Source organism: Panthera onca, chromosome F2 (assembly GCF_046562875.1).
Source record: "Panthera onca isolate mPanOnc1 chromosome F2, mPanOnc1 haplotype 2, whole genome shotgun sequence".
Classification (NCBI taxonomy): Eukaryota; Metazoa; Chordata; class Mammalia; order Carnivora; family Felidae; genus Panthera; species Panthera onca.
In genome coordinates, this window is record NC_138356.1 from 74,718,032 (window position 1) to 74,735,660 (window position 17,629).

General features: G+C 57.6%; 1 protein-coding gene across 1 annotated transcript in view; it reads left to right on the forward strand.

Moving 5' to 3' along the window:
- Positions 1 to 5,532: 5,532 nt before the first annotated feature.
- The window catches only part of CCN4 (cellular communication network factor 4), a 34,260-nt gene continuing 22,163 nt past the window's right edge, over positions 5,533 to 17,629 (forward strand). The window contains exon 1 of the mRNA XM_060611384.3: positions 5,533 to 5,642. Within this exon, the coding sequence (XP_060467367.2) occupies positions 5,574 to 5,642 (69 nt within the window). The 5' untranslated portion in view covers positions 5,533 to 5,573. The remainder of the gene's footprint in view (positions 5,643 to 17,629) is intronic.

The following is a 17,629-nucleotide window of genomic DNA, read 5'->3' on the forward strand; positions in this document are numbered from 1 at the left end:
TCTGGCCCACGAACGGTTCAGGGCGTCTGTACCCCTCTCGTCCCAGCTTTAGAGGCAAAGAAACCAGCCCACAGAGAGGTTACGTGACTTCTCCGAAGCCACACAGCAGATGAATGGGCAGGCGGCAGGAGGCAGGATCCGGCCCTGGCCTGCGCGTCCGCCACACGGGGGTGGCATCGGCCGCGGCGACAAGTAATGGTGAGGCCCGAATCCCAGACAAACTCGGTGGCGAGTTGCAGGTCGCGGGAGGGGCCCTCAGGAGGGGGACGGGATGAGGTGGAGCCTGAAGCTCGCGCACTGGGGAAACCGAGGCACAGCACGCTGGAGACAGGGAACGGAGAGGTCTGACATCCACGGAAGGGAGTGGGAACGCGGGCGCTGGAAGGAGGACGTCCGAGGCCGCGTCCCCACCCTCCTTCCCGAGTAAAAAGTCACAAGCGCGCGAGACGCAGAGCGCATGCGCCGGCCTCGAATCTGGGCTCTGTTAATTGTTTGCTGATCTTTTAGCGCTCCGTGCCTCAGTTTCTCCAAATGTAAAGAGGCGCGAAATCAGCACACCTACCCTCCCTGCTAGGCCCTCAGAGCAGAGCTCAGCGAACGGAAAATGCTTCGTGCGCGACGATTGAATTAAAACCTCACGGCGTATTCTACGGAGACGCATACGCACAGATAACACGAGTTCAAGGGTGCAGACCCTGGCTGGTGGGGGCGGGGTGGGGGAGAGGTGTGGAGCGCAGGGGTGAGCAGGAGAGAGGAGACAATGCTAAGTACGGATGGGGCCCCGCGTGGCCCTGGCAGTTTGCCGTGAACCTTCCACAGCACCCGTACAAATTAAGTACCAAGGAGGATGGAAAGAAATACCCCTGCGTGACGTCCCCGGGCCTCATGCCTGCGAAAAGGCAGGATGTCGCCTTCACCCCACCCCACACACTCCTGCTGTCACCTGGACCTGCCAGGACACTGCCCTGCCGGGCCCCCACCTTTCAATTACTCCCTGGCTGCCTCTCAGCAAAGAGTTTCTGAAGATCTACTAAGCACCGCACACTCTTCCGGCTCTTTGGGGAGCACGGGGTGGCCAGAGAGACACATGGGTCCTTTGTCTCCTCCTCCAAGTGTCCTCCCTTCCCTCCCTTCCTTCCCCCACTTCCTTCCTTCCTTCCTTCCTTTCTTCCTTCCTTCCTTCCTTCCTCCCTCCCTTCTTCCCTCCCTCCCTCCCTCTTCCCTCCTCCCTTCCCTCCCTCTTCCCTCCTCCCTTCCCTCCCTCCTTCCTTCCTCCCTCTCTCCCTCCCTCCCTTTCCTCCCTCCATTCCTACTTCCTTCCTTCTTTCTTTCCTTCTTTCTTCCCTCCCTCCCTCCTCCTTCCTTCCTTCCTTCTTCCCTCCTTTCCCTCCCTCCTTCTTCTTTTCTTCCTCCCTCCCTCCCTCCCTCTTCCTTCCTTCCTTCCTTCCTTCCTCCCTTCCTTCTTCCTTCCCCTTCCTCCCTTCCTCCCTTCCTTCCTTCCTTCCTCTCATCCTTCCTCCCTCCCTCCCTCCCTCCCCCTCCCTTCCTTCCTTCTTCCTTCCTTCCTTCCTTCCTTCTTTCCTTCCTTCCTCCTTCCCTCCCTCTTCCTTCCTCCCTCCCTCCCCCTCCCTTCCTTCCTTCTTTCTTCCTTCCTTCCTCCCTCCCTCCCTTTCCTCTCCCCCTCCTCCTTCCTTCCTTCCTTCCTTCTTTCCTTCCTTCCTTCCTTCCTTCCTTCCTTCCTTCCTCCTTCTGTCCCTCCCTCCCTTCCTTCTTCCTTCCCCCTTCCTCCCTCCCTTCCTTCCTTCCTTCCTTTCTTCCTTCCTTCCTTCCTCCCTCCCTCCCTTTCCTTCCTTCCTCCCTCCCTCCCTTTCCTTCCTCCCTCCCTCCCTTCCTTCTTCCTTCCCCCTTCCTTCCTTCCTTCCTTCCTTCCTTCCTTTCCTCCCTCCCTCTTCCCTCCCTCCTTCCTCCTCCTTCCTTCCTTCCTTCCTTCCTTCATCAAACCCATACATCCCTCACCACCTCTCCATCTGCTCATGTGCTCATGTGACCTCTCACCCACAGTAGGCCTCAGGCACGTGCTGTGCCGGAGTCTGTGCGGCTGCTGGGGACACAGCACAGAGGAAGATATGGGTCTGCTGTGGCCCTCGGACCTCACAGTCTGTGAGACCAACCAGGGCCTGTGTTGGCAGAGTGGTTGGGGAAGGAGACGGGGTGTGGAAAACAGACACGTGGAGCCCAGCCCGGGAAAGCCTGGGAGCCGGAATGTTTCAGACAGGGGTTTCATCTCCCCACGCATGCATCCGTCTGTCCATCCGCCTGTCCATCTACCGTGCTCATTCATTTCTGTGTTGACTCATCTCCTCGTTCAACACGTGAGGCAACTTGGTCTACTTGAAAAAAGAACTTGTTTCGAAGCCACACGGGTCTGAGTTCCGATCCCAGTTTTCCCCTGCTAAACTAGCTGAGTGGCCGCGGCCAGGCCTCAGTTTCCTCATCTGCAAAAGGGGACAATGACAGTGAGATGTCAGCTGCGAGGATGAACCGAGATGGGGATTCGGCGAGGTAGCAAGTGTCGCTGGGACGTGACGGATGCGTCACAAGCGGCAGCTGGCGTCCCCGTCACCACCGGCCAGTCGTTTAGAGTTTGTCCGGCTCGTGTGTGGGAAGTGCCTGGCCCCCATTCGCCGAGGGTGAACCCAGGCACATACCCAGGCTGCCCCGTGAGATCGTTCGAGATGCTGAACCCCTGGAACAGGATGGACGTAGGACGACCCGATCATACCGGCCTCGGCCGCGGCCCATTCTGACTCCTCAGACCACGGGTGGCCACACCTCACCGCCTCCTTCAGGGCCCCTGATGACCCTGTAGGTTAGGCGCTAACTCAATCCTATTTCTTTAAACAAGGGAAACCGAGGTACAGAGATGTGGCCGGTTGCCCAAGGCCCCCCCGGGAAGTGGCAGAACCGTGGGGGTACCTCAGGGGTCTTGCTTCCTAACCCGCCACTCGGCCCGAGTCACCGTGTCACCGCTCTCCAGGTGTCACTGGGGCTGAAGAACGGCCACTTGCAGCGGGGCCGGCCGGGCCACTGGGGGCTTCGCCAGCAGGCGCAAGGGACCAGCACGGTGTCGTGCCTCGGGGTCGTCAGTTCCAACTGCTTGTCGCGGTCTCGGGGTTCCGCGTGGCTCCCATCAGAGAACACCGACAGGAGCTGGCAGGTCAAGCTTGCTCCCTTGGAAGTGCCCCGTCCGGACTCTGCCTTGTCACGGTTCAGAGACTATGGTCCCAGCCCCAGGCCTGACCCTGGCTTGGTGCGTGCCCTGAAATCACCTAGCATCTCTGAGTTTCCACTCCGTCTCCCTTATGGTCATGAGAGATCTCATGGCACAGGGCCAACGGTGTCCATCGGGGGTTCGCTGAACCCAGATTAGTACCCAACACCTTTGGTGATTTCTTTAAAGACACCTGCTGACAGTGCTTACTTTATGGGACTTACATTTTTTAAGTTTACTTATTTATTTTGAGAGAGACAGAGAGACAGAGTGGGGGGGAGGGGCCGAGAGAGAGGGAGACACAGAATCCGAAGCAGGCTCCAGACTCCGAGCTGTCAGCCCAGAGCCCGACGCGGGGCTCGAACTCACGGACCGCGAGATCGTGACCTGAGCCGAAGTCAGAAGCTTAACCGACTGAGCCACCCAGGTGCCTCATGGGGCTTATTTTTAAGAGGAACAAGTAAGTTCATGAGAAGGGAAACAAAGCCTGGCATTTACTGGGCAGTCTCTACGTATTATACCCCCCACTTGGCCACTTTACGTGCATGACTTTTGGAAAGCCCCATAGAGCAATTAGGATGTACTTGACACTAAGGAATAAAATAGCTAACTACACTCGAGCGTAAATCACTGAATCGGCCCCTGTAACAGGAAGTCTGGAGGTAGCTGTTCCAGGTTTGGTTCAGTAACACTACAAAATCCCAAAGACCCAAGCTCTTCTCTTTTCTGCTCCGCCAGCCTCGGCACGTTGGCTTTTCATCCTCAAGCTTGTGCCTCACGTACTCGATATGACTGCTGCAGCTCCAGCCATCAACTTTGCACACAAGTTAAGAAGAAAAGGAGTAGACAATTGTTTTTTTTCCTCCTCCCAAGGGATGCCATCCCTTCTAGGAGCCCCCAGCAGATTTCTCTCTATGTCTCACTGGCCAGAATCGGGTGAGAGGCCCAGTCCGAGGCCGACAAATGGAGAGACCGTCAGAGTCACCGTTGGGGTCACGAACTCCCTCGCGCAAACCTACACCACTGCCGAGCAGCCATGCGTGCTCCCGTATTCCCTTCGTAGGCTGCAGGAAAAGAAAAAGAGAGGAAGTAACTGCTGAGGGAAAACACAGGGCAGGGAGTCCCCTTGGAGCCCAGAGATGGGACCTCGTTGGGGCGTGAGGGGAAGCCCAAGGAAGCCAGCGTGGTTGAGGGTAGTACAGGCAGAGTGGAAAGAGGAGTGTGCAGGGAGGGCTCGGACAGCCCGCCGGGACTGGGGATTCCACGTGAGTCGACGGGCAGGCTCGGGGAAGCTCCAGCCAGGAGGGATCTTGGTTGGGTTTTCCAACGTTCGCTCTGATGACCTTGGGGAATGGTAGAGGACGTTTGGGGGGCCAGAAGGGAGGCTGTTGCTTACATCCACACAGGGCATGAGGGAGCTCCACGGGGGTAGACGGGGCCCCGGGGGAGACCCCTGCCGTGAGTGGCAATATCCAGCAGGGGGGAGGCTGGCCACCCAAACCCACCAGGGATAGAACAAGGGCCCAGACACGGGGAGACGGTGCCGGCACCAGAAGGCTTCTGGCTGATGAGAGGCAAAGGGAACTCCCGTAAGTTGGCGAAACCGTGGTTTTCGTTTGTCGTGGAGGGAGGGCGATAGCCTGAGCCCCAGGGCTGAGTTCATTTGTAAATTCCTATCATTTCTAGATGGCTGCACTCAAAGCCATCCGCAGCCAGGGAGAGAAGAGTGAATGATGGCAAATGAAAACCAGAGGCAGGAACAGCCTGAAGAAATGGGAGGGAGATCGCTTCCCCCGCTGGGAGCACGTTCAGAGGTCCCCCCAGCCCACCCGCCAGGGTAACTGTATCTCTGCCTCCTCCTGGCATCCCCCCCACCCCGCCCTGCGATCCCCCCCCCTCCCCACCTTCGTGAAATACCTTGGCAGGATGGCCCCGGCTCCTTCCGTGAGAATTTACTGCCCCAGTGTGAAATCATAGCCCTGTAACTTTCCCTTTAAGAGCTGTCAGAGCTGGAGAGGCTGGCCAAGCTTGGGCTGGAGGTGGGGACAGAGGGAAGAAAGGAAAAAAAGAGAGAGAGAGAGAGAGAGAGGCAGGAAAAGTTTCTTCAGAGGAAAATGCAGGGTTTGTCCTTAACTCTGACGTCAGATCTTGCTTTAATACCCCCCCCCCCGCCCCAGGCCTGTGGGAAGAGACATATCTCGTACTCCTGATGGGCCAGGCCAGTCTCTCGGCCCAGCTCCCCCGAGAGGCGGCCGGATCCTCTGGGCTGCTCGGTAGATGCCTTTGCCCCTGACTCCCAGGCATGAGGTGGTTCCTGCCCTGGACGCTGGTGGCAGTGACAGCAGCAGCCGCGGGCAGCGCCTTGGCCACGGTGAGTCCTGCTTGGAGGGGCTCAGACAGGGGACCCAGATCCCTTCTCCAGCCGGTTCTGCGGCATGGCGGGCCAGATCAAGAGGGGCTGGAAGTGTGGGGCCAAGGAGGTGCCCACATAGAGGCCAGGGGGAGAGCTGGGGCTGCACGGGGTCAGCTGATCCCCTCACGCTTGGGGTCGGGGAAGCGGGGAAGAGGCAGCCCCCGGGGGGGCGGGACAAAGCAAACAGGCGATCTACGCCCTTCTTTCCCACCTGAAACGCAGCAGGAAAGGGGCACTTGGTGGAGCGGGGCGTCGGGGGCCCGGACTCCCGTGCCAGCCCTGCCCAGGGCTGGCCGTGTGACCTTGGGCCAGTCACTCTTCCCTGAGCGGCGCGAAGCGAGGAAGTTGGCAGGCGATTCGTGAAGTCTCGGGTTTGGAACATGAGTCTCCAAATGCTGGAGATACTGCAAGGAAAGGAGTCGGAAAACACCGAGAGAATTTGGAAAGGGAAATGCCAGCTTTCAACAAAAGCACCTCTCTTGAGCAAACATTGCTTTGGGCGATTTCTAACCCCAGCCGCTGGCGCCTTGGGCTGGCACAGCCATCGATAGCTTAGGAAGCGTGCACGGTGGGGCCCTGCGCATGAAGCCTGCTGCTGGGGGGGGGGGGGGGATCCTGAGGGTTCTCTCCCCTCCTCTCTCCACCCCAGGGCAACCCAAAGGGAAGGGAGGAGGGGTCTGCACCTTCAAGAAGCCAGGGGAGTAAGACACGTGGCAGAACACAGCCAGCCTGCTGGCTTTAAGGTGTACAGGCAGGTCCCGGGCGGGCAGGAGGTGGGCTTCTGGAAAGAGCTTCCGAATCGAAGATCCCACAGCCCGGGCCGGAGCTTGCTGCCAGCAGTAAAGCCGAGAGACAGAGGGAAGGCGGCAAGAAAGGCTTCATTACCTGCTCACAGGGACACCTTCTTTTGCGACCAACATCCCCATCTGTGGATGAGGGAGCTGAGGCTCGGGGGTAAAGCTAGTCGCCCACCAGTTCAAAGACGCTGGTTCCGATTCACCCAGATCTGAGGCTGAGAGCTGGCGGCCGGCCACTGCCCCGGTGCCTCTGGAGCTGGGTGACCAATGGTCCCCCAAGCGCCGTATGGCTGAGGAGGGCAGGGAGTGTATCTGTGTGATTTGTTGTGAAATCCTTTGAACCTTCATGGTGCCCCCCCCCCCATAGTGGGTGCCAAGCCTTGCTACAAAACCCAGATACTAACTTCATTTTCTTAAAGAAAGAGGGGTGCCTGGGTGGTGGCTCATTGGTTGAGCGTCCGACTTCGGCTCAGGTCCCGATCTCACGGTTTGCGGGTTCGAGCCCCGCGTCGGGTTCTGGGCTGACAGCTCAGAGCCTGGGCCCTGCTTCCAATTCTGTGTCTCCCTCTCTCTCTCTCTCTGCCCCTCCCCCGCTTGTTCTCTCTCTCCCTCTCCCTCTCAAAGAAAGTAAAATAAAATAAAAAATAAACTTTAAACATTTTTTTAAATAAATAGAACAAAGAAATGGAGGCTTAGAGCAAGTGAGGGACTTTCCCAGGGTCTCCCAACTAGTAAGTGGCCAGGGCTCAGATTTTCAGATCGTCCCTTGCAAAGCCTGCTCTTTCTTCCAGAGCTTTCCTAGCTCAGGAGGGAAACCGAGCATTCCCTATAGGCTGGGGGAACCACAAGGGGCCAGATCGGCCTTCCTTCGGGGTTGCTGTGGCTGGGAGGACAAGGGCTGGATGGAGAAGAGGTGCGAGGTGCAGGGCAGCACGTGTCTGGGTGAGAAGGAGGAAAGGGGCCGTGCGCAGGTCCACACACACTGGAGCCCGGTACCTCCCAGAACGGGTGGTGCTGGGGAAGGGAGAGCCCGTCCGTTTCCACGGGCTCAGCCAAGGGCACACGCAGCACAGCGGCCAAGAGCCCAGACAGACCCGGGCAACGGGACGGGAGGAGGTGGGCACCTCTCCTGCACGCAGCCCCCGCCTGGGGACCTTCTCTGGGCACCCAACCCTACCCGGCCCACACTGGTGTCCAGATTCAGGAGCTCCCACGCGAGGCCCCGCGGGAGAGCTCTCCCGGCATCCTAACCCGGTGAGGGCTCTGAGACAGATGGCAGTCAGGTCTTTGCCTTCCAGCCAAACCCCATACACGACCATCCTCGTAAAACTGACAGATAATGGGACTGTGAGTCCTTCCAGGGGCCCGGTGGGACTGCAATGGAAAAAATGACTATGGATGCTCATACGGAAGAAAGGGTTTGTGACAATTGCCTAGAAAACTTCGAGGAAGCGGAGTTCTGAGGGAAGACTCGCCCTGTCAGATAGGGAAGGATTATCCAAAGGTTCTGTGACTGAAGGAGGAAGATGTCCACCAGGAGGAGACGGAGGGAGGAAGCCGGGGCAGGGAGCTCGGGAGCTCGGCCAAGTCTCCCGGGAACGGGATATCCGATAAAGCCATGTTACAGATGCGCCTGGCTTTTCCATCTCTTTGTTCTTTTCTTCCTTCTACGTGGACAGAGATCAGCCCCTTGTGCTAAGAGAGAGGGGCCACAATTAGTGGGTACTGTCACGCCCCTGCCAGGTGCTCTTTGTGTGTACGCGTAAGACCCTCCTCGGTTCATCCGACAGACGTGCGCCCGCATTTACTGAGCACCTCCTACAAGTCTCATGGCAATACCGTGAAGCTGGTGTGATCATCCCTCTTTGCGGATGCAGAAACCGAAGGTCAGAGAGATTGGGCCATTTGCCCGAGGTCGCACAGCCGGTGACCAGCAGTGACCGATTTGGAGCCTCCGTCCCGCTCTTTGCGACACAGCCTGCTGCCTCCCTCGGCCGTGTCCTCGTGTAAGAACGAGGAGCTCGCGGTTTCTGCCCCTAGGGCGCTTACAGGGCGAGCGAGACAGATGACAGCCACCCACGTGTGGGGACGAGAGGTGGCAGAGAGGGGTCGGGGGCAAGCTCTACCGCCGGCGGGTAGAGCAGCTTCCTTGGCCACTCTGGGCCTCGCCGTCTGCTCTTGAAGCCCGGGGCTAACGACCTGGGCCCTCCCTGCTGCTGGGGAGGGACCGCGGGACTGCTCCAGGGGGGCCTCTCCGAAGCCTGCGACTAGGTGGACAAATCCTGTGCCGATAAATCCCTGGGCCCGCCTGAGGTCCGTGGTACCCTGTGTACAGGCGAGACCCGCATCCCCTCCCCCGTATAAATGTACGTGGCGCGTGCACAGGTGTGTGTGTGCACGTGCGTTAGACCTCGTGGCTCGTTCGAGGGTGTAAATCGCCGCGGTGTGTGCGCGCGCGCGCGCGTGCCTAACGGCGGGGACTCGCTGCGCGTGAAACGCAAGTCCGTCCTTCGCTTCCAGGACGCGCCGCCGAGCAGGGTGGCCCGGGACGTGGCATATGCCCCGTTGCAAAGTGTGAGAACAGAAACGACAGGCCTTCTTTACGCCTCCCGTCCGTAGCTTGGGCTCCGAGCCAGCGCTTCCAACCCCACCCCAGGCCCCTGCTCAGAGCCGCTGCCTGCGACTTAGACGCTCCCGGCTGCGGCCCCTCCCGCTTGCCGCTTGCCCGGGACGTCGGGGGCCCGAGCGTGACACGGACGGGCATTTTCCACCCGGCGAGGGCGCTCGGCGAAGCCTGGCCTTCCGGGACCGGCGTGGGAGCAGTGCTCCCAGGAGCCCCAGACCCCGACCGCGGCCTGGGCACTGCCTCCGGGGGCCTGTGTGCCGACTCACCTCCCCCAGCTTTTAGAAGAGGCTCCCGCCCCCACGCCAGCAAAGCCGCCACAGGCCGGGAGGCTGCCTTCAGCCCCTGACGGGGATTGTGCGCCTGGGATTCCGCCCGGAAACCTCGGCCATCTCTCTGGGCCGCAGGGAGGGGCTGCTGCGCGCGTTGTGGTTTCCAGATGGGAGCGAGGAAATCGAGACAGCAATGGCCCAGGCTGGGCTTAGCCCCTGAGAGGGGGTGGGAGGCTTGCCGAGCACAGCCAGGAGAGCAAAGGGAGGAAGGAGGTTTGGAGCCGGGAGCATATGCTGCCACAGATGCCCAAGAGCGAGACTTCAGCACGTTGTACGTTCAGTCGACGCCACCGGGGCTCCCCACGCCTTGGCAGCGCTGATCGTAATGAAGGCAAACACCCATCAGGCGCTTGCTGGGTCCTGCAAGTAGTGTCCTAAGCACTCTGCACACAGCAGGCCACGTCTGTGAAGCAGCCAGCAGCATCCCGGCACAGTCCAACGTGGCCACCGGCCACATGCGGCCACCGAGCACCTGAAACGGGGCTCGTCCCAGCTGAGGGTGTGAAACACACAGCAGCTTTCAAAGATCCGGTGTGAGCACGGGACGTACAGTTCTCCCTGTAATTTTTCTACTGACCCCCACGGTGAAATGAGAATATTTTTCATATATGGGGTTAAAGAAATACTAAGCTAACGCTCACTGATTTCTTGTTAGTTTCCAGCGTGGCTCCTAGAAAATGTAGAATTCCGTAGCTGGCACACATCGTGTTTCACGAGACGGTGTCGGCCGGGCAAGACACAAGGGCACGTAGATGGATTTTCATAGGTGGAAAGGGAAAGATGTCGAGGGCTCTGCCCCCGCCCCCCGGCTTTTCCACTGAGCCCATCTCTTCATCTGTGAAAAGACACCATATTCGTACTTGCTTCCACGGGTTATCGAGATGATTAAAGAGTGAAATAGAGACGAAGTACAGAAAGCCGCAGCACCCCCAAGGGGAAGTGGGGAAACGATTCCCTTTCCCAGCTTGAGCTGCGGCGCTGGCTGCAGAGAAGTGCCAGGTCTGAGCAAATGAGCAGGGCTTGATAAAGACTGTAGGCCGGGCCCCGGGTGGGCAAGGAGGGGCAGGCTTCCTGGTGGGTTGCGCTGGGCTCAGCGCTGAGCTGATCTCCTTGAAGCTCCCAAGGTTTTCACATCCTGGCGAGCTTCCCAGGACATTTCAAGGGAGTCAATGAACACATTTGGATTATCACGGAGGAGAGAGAAATGCTAATGACGATGGTGATGATGGTCGAGGCGCCGGGGAATGACGATGCTTGTAGCCGAGACTTAGGCCTTACGACCCCGAGTCCCCTGCTACCGACCATGGTTGTCATAGCCCATCCACTTACTGTTACATGGATGCTGACGGCTTTGCTGGGCACCCAGCTCCTTCCCATTTCCAGAGATGCGGTGAGAAGCTGTGACCTTTGTCCCCACGGTCAAGTATGGCTCGCGTGTTGGAGACAAATTTTTACCCCAGCAGACGGGATTGCAGTGAGGAATCTGAGGGGAAGCTCAGAAGGCTGCAGGAGAAAAACACCAGTTCCAGGGCTCTGAGCCTGAATTCCTGGGAAGAGGCCCCCAGGTATCGTGCACATTAAATGGCACCTTGGTGATTCTTACGCACAGCTGATTTCAAAAATCATACCTGTCCCTCCTCCAGGCTTGACATTCTGTTAATCTGCCCTCCTGCTCCTCCTCTCTGAGAGAGGCAGGGGGTGGGGGGAGGGAGACAGAAGCAGAGGAGGAGGAACCAGGCCTCTCAAAACGTGAATAATGAATATCCCAGGGGATGCGACACAATCTGAGCCCACCCACCCCAAGGACCCCAGCCTGGAGGCAAGTCCTCCAGGCCTGGGACATCAACGGTGGATCTGCTGAGCCTTGGTGGGGGTAGGAGGGGGCGGTTAAGGAATTGAGAGCCCAGGTCCTAAGCAGAGGAAGAGAGGGGTCCAGCCCAGCCCCTCTGGGAATCCTGCGTTGTGTCTCGTAGGTGAGAGAAAGGGCACGTGCCATGCGGCTGCCCAGGGCAGGAATGCGCAAGGGGGTGAAGGCTAGAAGAATATTCTAAGAGAGCTGGGGCCACCATCCGCCCTTATGTCCCCTCCCAGTGCCTCCATCCGTCACTCCTCCCAGCTGTCAGTGGGGGCAAGGCCCTCCCTACGGTACCTCCAGGGGTTTCTTGCGGCCTAGAGGTCTAAGTCCCCACACGCAGCTTGGAGGGAAGAGAATGCAATCAGAATGATCCGGAGTAAACCGTGCAGCTTGCATTTGGAAAGGGGATCATCTTGAGCACCTTACTCAACCTTTTTGAGCCTCTGTTTCCTGTGACACAGGGACTTACTCTCTCTGAATGTCACTGTGCCAGGGAATGAGCTGGGCGGGGCGGGGGGGGGGGGGGAACATAGAGCCTGGAGCAGCTTGGTGCTGCCTAAATACCACTTTACTTGCCCCTCTGAGTCTCGCCAAGCCTGCTTTCCAGCGTCATCCTCTGGGACTGCCTTCGCTCACCCCCTCCCCTGCTTCAAAGGCCACGTTCCCAAATACTCGTGTGACCTCACTCCTGTGCGCATGCCCCTGCTGTTCCTTCTGCCTAAAATGCCTTTCCCCCTCTTCCGTGTTCTTGCCCAGGTGGGAGGAAACACGTCATTCAACAGGAGCTCTCTGCGGGCCTGGCCCCACATACGAGCCACCCTTCCTCACGCTCCTTCCTCCCGCAAGGACAGACCCCCGGGCCTTGGCATGTGCCGTGCCCTACCCCCCGGCCTTGCTCAGGCTTTCTCCCTTCTAGACCTGCAACTTTCCCCGCTCAGCTCGGCTGTCACCGTGGGTACACATTATAGGGGCCTAATGCATGCCTGTTGGTTGAATGAATGAATGAAGAAAACCAGAAGGGCGGGGCAGGCTGTGTATAGAGGGGACAGGGAGGCAGGGAAGGCACGAAACTGAACTTTCTGGTGGAGGTTTTGTGCTAGGGAAGCAAGGAAGGGACCTGACAAGAGGGCCTGGGCCTGACCACTAAGGGGGCTGAAGGGTGGACTTACTTCCTGAGCACAGAACCGCCACTTCCCAGCTGGGCCTCAGGCTTTCATCTGTAAAATGGACTTGAAAAAGCCCGGCCCACAGAGCCCTCGTGGCTGGAGAGAGAAGGCAGGGTAGGTACCGAGCACGTGCAGAGGACGAGGTTGGGGGGTCACCAATGGGGCAGCGAACATCCAGGTGCTCTGGCACTGGCAGGGGGGGACAAGGCCCCGTGGAGAGTCCCTGAACAGCCATGTGGCTGCCACATGGATGGGCCTCAGCCGCCTACCCATCCTTCTTGCTGCTGCCCTGTAATCCTGCAGCCTACATGTGCGTGTGCACACGCATGCACACAGACATAGGCGTACACACACATGGAGACAGGCATACACGAGTGCACACACAGGCACACGCACGCACAAAGGCACGGGCACACCTAAGTGCACACACACACACAGATATATGTGCACACACATGCACAGAGGCATATACACACACATAGAGACACGGGAATACACACATGCACACACACACAGACATATGCACACACACGCACACCTGCTGACTTCCAGAAGAGCTGCTTCTGGCCCCTGTACTCCAAGGAGCTGTGTCCTGACCCTTGCAAACTTCCGCTCTTAAACAACCGGAAGCATCACCCCGTGTTGGACCCTCACCGTGAGCCGGGGCCCCCCACGCCTCGTTTAGTCCACAGGAGAGCTCTCCGTGGTAGGAGCTGTTATCGCCCCCGCTTTACAGAGGAGGAAACCGAGGCAGAGTTTTACCGATTCCCCATGCCATCCGAGCTTCAAAACCCCCACCTTATTCCCTGTGCGGGGCCGGCGGGACCTGCTCCCAGGGGTGACCTTGTGTGCCAGCCCCTCGCCCGTGTCTGTCCTCCCAGCCTGAGTGGGGACCCAATGCAGGAGGACGGAAGGGAGCTGAGGTCAGGCTCCGGATGCTGGAGGGAGGAACCACCTTATCAGAGGCCCAGCTCAGCCAGCCAAGCGCACTGGAAGGCTCTAGAGGGTTGCCTCATCCCAACCTGCCCTGTGTGTGTGTAGGGCGGCGGGGGGAGGCAGGTGCTCATCCAAGGCCACGAGTCTCAGGCCGGGGCTGGAACCCAGGGCGTCCCACCTCCAGGTATGGGCCTAGGAGCTGAAGACGCCACTCCCCGCCCCATCAGGCAGAAACTCCCTCTTCCCTGGAACAGGTCTGACCTCAACAGATGGCAGTTTCTTCCACCCTTGTCTGTGTTGGCTATGGCTCCAGGGCCGGCCCCCTCCCTGCTCACCCCATGGCCACCGTCACTTCCAGGCCTGGGGCATGGAAGGCTCTCAGTTCTTTTGGGGGAATCACATGAACTGGAAATTGGGCAAGAGAAGGGTCCCTTAGAGGTCTGTGGAGGATTGTGAGACCCAGAGTCAGAAGTGAGTGCGTAATTTTCTTGCCGTGTCTCTTAACCTCTGTGGGCCTCAGTTTCCCCGTCTGTCAAATTGAGACCGTGAGGGCTGATCTCACAGGGTTGTTTGGATCATCACCTGACACCGTGGGGTGGCTGCCTCAGGAAAGACCCCTCCTTCCCCCGGGGGACGCACATGTCCCAGGCATGGCCCTTAAGGTCCTCTGACTGTGGCCCCAGCCTACCATCTCCATAGCTCTGAACCCTAAACCCCAGTATTGACCCCTGGTCATTCCTGTGCCACATCGCTGCCACCCGCATGGCCTTATTCCTGCTCTTCCTCAGCTTTGATGTTCTCTCTGCCCTCCCGGTCAATTCTCGCTCATCCTTGAGGACACAATGCAAAGAACGCCTCCTCCAAGAAGCACTCCTTGCTCCCATGCCCCTGCCCCTGGCCTTCTTATCATGTTCTCCTAGCCCTTATTTAGAGTCTGCTGAGGCCCTGTGCAGCTTGGCCCTTGGGTTCAGATCCCAACTCTGCCATTTGCTAGTGGCCTTGGGCAAATTATCCGACCTTTTTGTGGTTCAGTTCACTCCTCTGTAAATTGGGGAAGATGATTGTAAAAGCAGCCCGCCTCTTAGGGTTATTGCAAGGATTAAATGATTTACGTAAGGTGTAAATGAATAAAAGAGGCATAAAAGGCGAAACGCAGAATCCCATGTAGACCTTGCGTTGATCTTGATTCAGAGAAACCATCTGATTAAAGGAAAAAAAAAAAAACCTTGGAGATAATCAGTGCAATTTGAATAAGGACTAAGGACTCGTGGTTGAAGTTGGTAACAGGTGAGAGAGCCCATATGGCTCTCCCGACTTTGGTAAATGCGTACACATGTCTCCAGCAAAGAATGAATGGGTTCTGTAAAAGTTTTTTATGTTTATTTATTTTTGAGAGAGAGAGAGAGAGAGAGAGAGACAGGGCATGAGCAAGGGAGGGGCAGAGAGCGAGGGAGACACAGAATCCGAAACAGGCTCCAGGCTCTGAGCCATCAGCACAGAGCCCGATGCGGGGCTCGAACCCACGAACCGCGAGATCGTGACCTGAGCCGAAGTCGGACGCTCAACCGACTGAGCCACCCAGGCGCCCCAAGAACGAACAGGTTTTGAACTTGTTAACATGAATAGTGCTGATACGAACGCCTGCCCCCGACATGTGTGCCACCAACGGTTAGCGGTCATTAACAGTACTGTCACTCTGTCCCAGAAGACAGCAAACGCTTCCTATAAAAGATCAGGTGGTAAATATTCTAGGCTTTGTGGGCTATAAGGTCTCCGTGGAGTATTCCTCTTTCTTTTTGTTGTTGTGTTTTACAACTTTTTTTTAAAAAAATGTGAAATCCACTCATTCCCCTTACAAATCGCCACGGGCCAGATGTGGTCAATGGGTTGAAGTTTCCAACCATTGTTGTATAATGCAGTTACCCTTTCTATATTCCTGTCTCCTCAGAAGGCTGGGGGTTCCCTGAGGCTTTGTACTTGGAATTTAGGAGATGTTTCATATGTGTTTGTTGAATGAATGAATGAATGAATGAATGAACGAACAAACGAACACACAAGGGCTTGTTATCTGGAAAGAAGTCTGGCTTCCTGACCCTTCAACCCTGTCATATAAAGTTGAGATCCCCCCCCCCCCAGAAACTCACAAGACTGCATGCTTATACATTTTTTTAAATGTTTATTTATTATTGAAAGAGAGAGAGACAGAGTGTGAGCAGGGAAGGGACAGAGAGCGAGGGAGGCACAGAATCCGAAGCAGGCTGCAGGCTCTGAGCCGCGGGACTCGAAATCACAAACCGTGAGATCGTGACCTGAGCCGAAGCCGGACGCTCAACCGACTGAGCCACCCAGGCGCCCCAAGACTGCATGCTTATAAAGCCGATTAGCAGAAAATCTCAAAAGATCTTCCACATCCCATGACACGCAGCCTGGCCAATGCCGAGTCAGCCACGGGGCCTTCTGTTCCCTGGAAATCCTGCCATCGGAGCCAGAGACGGGCTTGGAGGGCTCTGGACAGTGCTGGGTCCTCCCACACTCAGGCCAGGTGACGTTAGGGGCTGGGAAGCTAAGATCTTTCAAAGACAGGCCTCCCCTGCAGGGCAGCCCCCCTGCCCTGGGAACAGGGGTATAGACCCCTAGGGGTTCTCTCCTACAAGGAGCTCAGGAAATAGCTGTCCCCCACTTACACTGTGACTGCCCCATCCGTGGTACCAAATGTGAGAACAATGTGGTGGGGACAGCAGGTGGGCCCAGGCCACAGGGGGCCACATTCTTCTACTCCCCCACCTCAGGGCCCTCTTTTCAGTGAAGGGGTGAACAGAAACTGCTTCCCGGCAGCGCAGCCCCTTCCTGAAGCCCCCCCAGAACACGGTTGGGGTCCGCTCACGCCATTTCTGTCTCAAGCCTGCCCCCTTGTGGAGCCTCTGGGTGCAGCCTCCCAAATGCGGCTGAGCCAGGCTGTAGGACCATCCCTTCCTGTGGTCTCAGCACTTGGCCAGGGCAAGCCAGGCAAGGTGCCGGGGACTGAAGAGGCGGGAAGAGAGAGCTCATCCCTGAAAACCCCCATGACAGGGGTCCTTGGCAGCTTGGGCTCAACCCAATCACATTCCTCACCACCCTGAGTGGGAGTCTTGAGGCTGTGCCCTTTCCTCTCACCCCAGTTCATCACCGATGACCCACTCTCATCAGACCCAGTCTGGGTCATCAGACCCAGTTCTGTCACCGATGAACCACACTCACATTCAGAAGGGGATGGGGTCCACTTGATCATCAAGCAGAAATCTCAGTTCCCTAGGCGCCCCTCCCCGCCACGGCCAGCCTCCCACTTCCTGCCCCCTTGCCTGTTGCCCGGGGTTCTTGGAAAACCGACGTGCGGGTCAAATCGAACACTGACTTGCGCCTGAGGGCTGGAAAACACCCTGAAACCCATAGTTCCTGCTCATCTTTTTAAAAAAATTCTAACATTTATTTATTTTTGAGAGACAGAGAGACAGCATGAGCCGGGGAAGGGCAGAGAGAGAAGGAGACACAGAATCCGAAATGGGCTCCAGGCTCCGAGCCGTCAGCCCAGAGCCCGATGCGGGGCTCGAACTCACGGAGCGCGAGATCATGAGCTGAGCCGAGGTCGGACGCTTAACCAGCCGAGCCAGCCAGGGGTCTCAGTTCTTCCTCATCTTTAAACAGCATCTCAAAACTGCTTTTGTAGCATTTCTTACAGGGGCTTTCATTTCCCCCCCAAATTTCATCAGGTTAAATGTGTCCGGTAAGTAGTACAATTCAAGGGATCAATCCATTTCTTCCAATCTGCTTAGTGACCACCCTCTTTGTCGGGAGGGCTAAGTGACGCTGTCTTCATCCATTCAGGCAAGCTGTGACGAAATGCCACACGTGGGGGGCTTATAAACAACGGAAGTGTTCGAACGAACATCCGAGGTGGGGGTCGGGAATCTGTATTTTAACAGGGTCCGTGGGATCGCTGTTCTCTGCTGCATGTAGAACTCCGTGGAAAAGTTGGGATACCTGGGGATCCTGACCGCCCACCCGTGTTTGTTCAAGCCTCCGGGTGGTTCTGACAGGCAGCAAAGTCTGGGAACCACCGTGGGAAACGTTTCTGTTTGCAGTGGGTGTCTCCGAGCTGTCTGGGGAAGGGGGCAGGGCTTGGGGCCGGCTCCTGTGTGTTCTGGCGAATACGGGGAGAGGCTGCCAAACCCAAAGAAAGTGGGAGCTTGGTAAAAGCCT